The sequence below is a fragment of the Lepus europaeus genome, chromosome 4 (genome assembly GCF_033115175.1).
Source record: "Lepus europaeus isolate LE1 chromosome 4, mLepTim1.pri, whole genome shotgun sequence".
Taxonomy (NCBI): Eukaryota; Metazoa; Chordata; class Mammalia; order Lagomorpha; family Leporidae; genus Lepus; species Lepus europaeus.
Genome location: NC_084830.1, coordinates 103,947,421 through 103,953,420, shown reverse-complemented (window position 1 = coordinate 103,953,420; position 6,000 = coordinate 103,947,421). Strand labels below are relative to the sequence as shown.

General features: G+C 54.9%; 1 protein-coding gene across 1 annotated transcript; it reads right to left on the bottom strand.

Moving 5' to 3' along the window:
* Window positions 1-748: 748 nt before the first annotated feature.
* On the bottom strand, window positions 749-2,251 carry LOC133758746 (transmembrane emp24 domain-containing protein 9-like). The gene is made up of 4 exons (XM_062189905.1): window positions 2,135-2,251; window positions 1,695-1,826; window positions 1,022-1,168; window positions 749-898 (listed from the first exon to the last, which is right to left on the bottom strand). The coding sequence occupies exons 1-4, from the start codon at window positions 2,249-2,251 to the stop codon at window positions 749-751; spliced, it is 546 nt and encodes a 181-aa protein (XP_062045889.1).
* Between the last annotated feature and the right edge of the window lie 3,749 nt (window positions 2,252-6,000).

The window sequence follows — 6,000 nt, the reverse complement described above, 5'->3', positions numbered from 1 at the left end:
GAAGGCCCAGATGAAGCTCCTGGCCCCTGGCTTCTGCCCAGTCCTGCATGGCTATTGCAGCCATCTGGGGAGTGAACCAGTAGAAATAAAATCTCCGTCTCTCCCTCTTTCTGTAACTCTCTCTAAACAAGCAAGTGTTCAAAAATAAAGAGACAGACAGGGTCAACCGAAAAATAGCAAGAAGACAGAGGCATCCAGTTGACTTGTAAAAGAACCCAGCGGCTGAGGTGGCTGGACTGGGACAGTTTGTGAGCCCATGCTGGTGCCCAGAGGGACTTCCAGAGAATCAGATGCAAGTCAGGTAGGGAAAACAAGGCCCAAGCTGGACTGCTTTGGAAAGGGCTCTCTCTGTTGCCCAGGCTTCTGGGGTTCAAGTTCCCTTCACCACATTCACTTTGGGATATGCCCCCTGCAAACGTTACTGTCTACACAATAGCAGAATATACTGTACGGCAGGAGGCAATAAAAGTTTACTCCAGGAAGTCTGCCAGATAAAATTTATATTCACACTTATTTCTCCATCGTGGGGCAGTTCTTCCACCCTGCTTAACACAGGGGCTGGGCACGCCTTCATTCCACCTCTTGCTCTGTGCCACAGAGTCACAGCTCCCCCCACCTCTGTGTTGCTGGCTGGAAAGCCATCCTCTCCCCGGTGCTGGCTGGGACAAGGAGCTAGACCCAGCCAGGCCACTTCTCCCGCGGCAGCATCAGCAGGGGAGCGAGTGGTGGCCAGGTCTGTGGGCCCCACCTACACCAGCTTCTTGGCTTCAAAGAAGCTCTTGAGGTGCCGCATCTGCCAGACGCCGACGGCCACGAGGATGAGGGTCTGCAGAATGGACCACCACAGCAGCTGCTGGTTGGTGCTCTCGCTGGTCTGCAGGAAGCGCTCCTCTCGCCACTGCGGAAGGAAGAACAGAGAAGGTGCCCAGCTGGAACTGAACTGACCCTGAGTGGAAGAGCCGGAGCTGCCGTCTAGGAGGTCACACGTTTCCTGCCACAGCCGATCCTGCTCGGCCCTCACCCGCTGGTACTCCTGCTCCTTCTGTATCTGTGCCACCTGTTCCACCAGCTGCCGCACACGCAGATGCAGCTGGCTCAGCTTGTCCTTGGTGGCAAACTCCACGTCATCGTCGGTGTGTTCACCCAACTGCATGTCCAAGTGAATGGCCTGGGGACAGGGGAGCGGAGGGAGGTGCGGGGTCAGGGCGCTCGGCCCCACACGTGGTCCAGAACCAGCTCCCATACCCCACTCTGGATCCACCACTCACTGACTCGGGGACTGGCCCTGCTCTGGGAGCCAGAACATCAGGACAGGAGTCCGCGTGCATGGAGTCCCACTGTCAGAAGACAGAAGGGACGACAGGCGATTACAAGTCCGACCACTCAGTGTTTGAGACAGGCAGCTCCTGCAAGCTCTGTGTTGGGGTTCATGGAGAACCTAGTCGCATCTAGATGCTGATGGGTTCTGAATTTCACAGGGCTAGCTGGTCTCCATCCTGGGGACCGCAGGAAGCCAAGCAAGGATTGTTTTAAGTCAGCGTGACCCCGTTTCAAGCCCTTACCTTCTTCCAAAGCTGTACTCCATGTGCTCACATCATACAAAGCCCCAGTGCGATGCAAAAAGCACCGCCCACCATGCCCATCTCACCCCAAGGCCTGGCCACCGGGGACAGTGGGTGGGGCCCACCTGCCACACTCAGCAGCTTGTCTTCACTGGACAGGGAGAAGCGGACAGACTCCAGGTGCATGCAGACCTGGTGCTCTCCAGGAGCCTGGGAGGTGAAGTTGAAGCTGCCCTGAGGGCCATACTGATGAGCCAGGAGGTTCTGGAGGGAGCAGCCTCCAGTGAACACAGAGCCCCTACGCAGGCACCTGCTTCCAGGAGAGGAACACGGGGGGGGGGACATCCCAGATCCAGACTCCCACAGGCCAGGCCACAGAGAGCGTACCAGAGAAATCACACTGGAAAGACCGACACCGCAGCACTGCCAATACACAGGCATGGCACTCTCCAGCACGGCCCTCCTTCATCTCCCCCCCACCTTGGAGGAGGCACCCTCCTCCTCCCCCCGCCAGAAATGGGAAATGGAGGGTTAAGCATTGAGGCTTGGGGCCACCTTGGGGGCCGGATCACCTTGTTCTTGGGGTCCTTTACCAACATGAACAATTTGATCCACTGCGGGGACGGCTGGTACTTTTCCATAGGAGGGTCGTACAGCTGGGTCTTGTAGGTCCCTAAGGACGAGGCCATCGGCTCGCATCTCCATCACCATGGGCCTGCCCAGGAGCTCGCTGCGTCTCGGGGGTCGGTGGGAGGGGCAGGCAGACTCCCCGCCTTTGCTGCGGACCTCTGATGTGAGGCGCTCGACCACGGTCTCCTCCCTGCGCCCCCATCCCGGTCTGCAGCCGCCTGGCCTCCGGTGCGCCCCTAACCCCGGTAACCCTCAAGGAAAGCCACGCTTGGGCCAGAGCACCGCCACCCATTTCTGGTGGAGGAGGAGGTGCCCACACCCCGCCGCTCGCCAGCCCCACGGTGTGGGGAGGGGGCGGTACCCAGGACCACGGTGCCCTCGGCGGGGGGGTCTCCTGGATGAAGCACTTCTTCTCCAGCTCGCGGACCTCGAGGTAGAGCGCGCCCCCGCGGCCCGTCAGCGCCAGCAGCTGCCCTAGCAGCACCTGAAGGGCCAACTTGGGCCTGCCCGCCCAGCCCCATCCCCGCCCCCGGCCCACCCCGCGCCGGGCGCCTCGAGCCTCGCGGGCCCCCGCCACTTTCGCGGGCGCGTCCTGCGGGCCTCCGCGCGGGGGCTGCTGGGACTGCGGGCTCGCGCGCGGACTACAATTCCCAGGAGGCCCCCGCGCGCCCTCTCTGGGTTCTTCTCTGCCTCTCCTAGGTGACCCGCGCAGCCTCAGAGAGCCGAGAAGGCTTGTTCTCTGCAACCTGCCGACCAGGTGGGCATGGGACGAAGTTCATCACCTGACCGTTTCCAGGAGCCGGGCGCTGACGGAGTGTGCAGGCCTGAGGACTGCGGGGAAGGCTTGTGGGAGTGGAACTGAAGAGGGAGAAAGGTTGACCCAAGCCACTGGAGGAGGCTTCGAGTCTCCTAGGGCAGCAGCGCAGGAACAGCTGAGGCAGGGGGACTTAGGGGGTCCGGGAAGCAGCCAGAAGGCCGGGGAAGGGGGTTATGGGAAGGTGGAGGAACCACGCAGGGGCCAGGGGGTGCCATGTGCAAGGTGGGGCAGAGGTCCCTTTATCCCAAGCCCTTCCGTCTGCATTAGGGGTTGTAGGTGACCCTGCCAGGGTGCGAGAAGGTAGCTGGAAGAGAGAAGGGGGTGCAGAAAAGAATTGGAAGCAGGGTCCTGTGCAGATACTTGTGCACCCCATTAGCAGCTGAAAGGTGGACACAGCCCAGGGACCATCCGCAGTTGAATGGGTAGACAAAATGCGATCTGTACATCCCATGGATTATTACTCAGCCTGGAAAAGGTAGACGCTTGTGGTAAGGTAGATGAGCCTTGAGGGTGTTCTGCTAAGTGAAGTGAAGACAGAGTCCGCAGGGTTTCACTGAGCTGAGGTCGTATAGTAGAGACGGGAAGTGGAAACGGGGTGGCCAGGGGCAGAGGGAGGAGGGAATGTGAGATTTTTTAACCGGTGCAAAGGTTTAGTTTGAGAAGAGGAGGATTTCATGACAGTGGGGTGTATGTAACTGAACTGTGCACTAACAAGGTTCAGATTGTTAGTGTTGTGACTTTTACCATATTAAAAAAATACTTCTGCCGGCGCCGTGGCTCAACAGGCTAATCCTCCGCCTTGCGGCGCCGGCACACCGGGTTCTAGTCCCGGTTGGGGCACCGATCCTGTCCCGGTTGCCCCTCTTCCAGGCCAGCTCTCTGCTGTGGCCAGGGAGTGCAGTGGAGGATGGCCCAAGTGCTTGGGTCCTGCACCCCATGGGAGACCAGGAGAAGCACCTGGCTCCTGCCATCTGATCAGCGCGGTGCGCCGGCCGCAGCGTGCTACCGCGGCGGCCATTGGAGGGTGAACCAACGGCAAAAGGAAGACCTTTCTCTCTGTCTCTCTCTCTCACTGTCCACTCTGCCTGTCAAAAAAAAAAATACTTCTGATTTTAAGAGGAGAGGTGGCATGTGACTGGAGGGGGTGGGAGAGGGAGGCCTGGGTGATAAGGTGGGGCCTGGCTGGAGAGGACAACCTCGGACATTGTGAAGCTCACAGTATGGTGGGTAGAGGATATCTAGACTCCAACTCCCATTGTGGACTTGAACCTGCTAGTAGAAAGCTGTGGCCCTCTCCACTTGGGAGTGAAGCACTCCCTCACCTACAGCCTGGTGATCATAGCAGCTCATTAGCTTAATCAGCAACATTTAATAATGACGGTGATGATAATAATGCTTTTGATTCTTCTGTTCTAAGCACTTTGAAGTGTATTGACTGATCTAATCTTAAATATAATGTTATGAGGTAACACTGAAATTTTCATGTTATTCTGATTTTACACCTTGAAAAACAGTACCAAAAAGAAGTTCAGGGGCTGGCGCTGAACCTGGTGCAGCAGGTTAAGCCATGGCCTGCAGCTCCCTTATGGGCACCAGTTTGAATCCCAGCTGCTCCACTTCCAATCCAGCTCACTGCTAATGTGCCTGGGAGGGTAGCAGAGGATGGCCAAAGTCCTTGGGTCCCTGCAGTCATGTGGGAGACCTGGAAGAAGCTCCTGGCTCCTGGCTTAGGCCCGGACCGGATCATTGCAGCATTTGGGGAGTGAACCAGCAGATAGAAGATCTCTCCCTCTCTGTCTCTCCTGTCTCTCTCTGTAACTCTGCTTTCAAATAAATAAATAAATCTTGAAAAAAAGGAAGTTCTGTAATAACTTGGTCATCCACCTGATAAGTGGCAAACATCTGCTCACACAAAGTCTGGGTTAGGCCTTATGACACATATTGGACACAAAATATAGGGTTTGTCTCCTGCACCCCATGAACCCACTCAAAAGTAAATGTCCCATGCAATACAATATTTCAGGATGAATAATATGTTCCAGTCATCAAGAATTGTCCTCCTGTTCCAGGGGAGAGGGAACTTTTTTTCATTCCTTTATTGGAAATGATTTTTAAGCAAAAATGACAGATGCAGATGTTAACAAATGTCAGACTCTTTAGAAAGGTCATTTAGGACAAGGTGTGAAAATCATCTATTGCACTTGAGAGCTGAGTTCACCAAGGGCCACTGGCTAGAGGTGGGAGCAGAGTCCGGTGATGAGGCAAGGGCTTGGGCTAGAGGGGTGCTGTCCGTGGTCCTGAATCATGGTTGCTACTACCAATCGCAGTAAAGACTGTGTGTGAGATTTTTGTCATTTAATATATAAATCCCTCATGAATCAACCTCTTTGTAAAAACACAATAAATGTATTATTGTGTATTATCAGTGTCAAATTTCTGTAAAAATTTCCGTAGCAGTTACTCTCAATTTCAATACTTACCTTGATGCAAGACCTTAACAAACACTTTAGGGACTATCCACAAATATTCCCTAAGGGACAAAAGTTGAAAATTCTTAGGACCTTCAGTGACATGCACTTGAGAAGATAGCACACCAATGAGCTCACAGCAGTATTTCAGAGCCAATAATCCAGTCAGTAGGAATGGTGGTGGGATTTTCCAAGTGGAAAAAACTCTGATAATAGAACCACCAGTTTCTTAGCAGTGGCAGGGCTGGGAATATAAGAGCTGTAAGTCTACCCTCCTGAGTTCTTCACACCTGCCAGCATTCTCATGCCATGCTGGCTGGTTAGACCATGGATTCTAGTTGCCTGTTGTGATATCCAAATGGGACACTGAAGAACTGCCCCATTTGCAATTCCCCCAGTACCCTGGCAGTCCTCCACTAAAGGCTGTGCCCTTTCCAGGGAGGGGGTTTGTTCTCAACCCTTATTCCTGTCCCATTATCCACCCATCTAATTCATATCTATCCTTCCAAGACCCAAGTCTAGC

What these genes read in the sequence shown, in the direction of transcription:
- LOC133758746 (XM_062189905.1), bottom strand. Translation starts at nt 2,251, where the DNA reads ATGGCCTCGTCCTTAGGGACCTACAAGACCCAGCTGTACGACCCTCCT. An exon ending in TAAAGGACCCCAAGAACAAG is followed by an intron (nt 1,827 to 2,134) that starts GTGATCCGGCCC and finishes TGCTCCCTCCAG; the next exon opens with AACCTCCTGGCTCATCAGTA. An exon ending in GTGAAGACAAGCTGCTGAGT is followed by an intron (nt 1,169 to 1,694) that starts GTGGCAGGTGGG and finishes CCCTGTCCCCAG; the next exon opens with GCCATTCACTTGGACATGCA.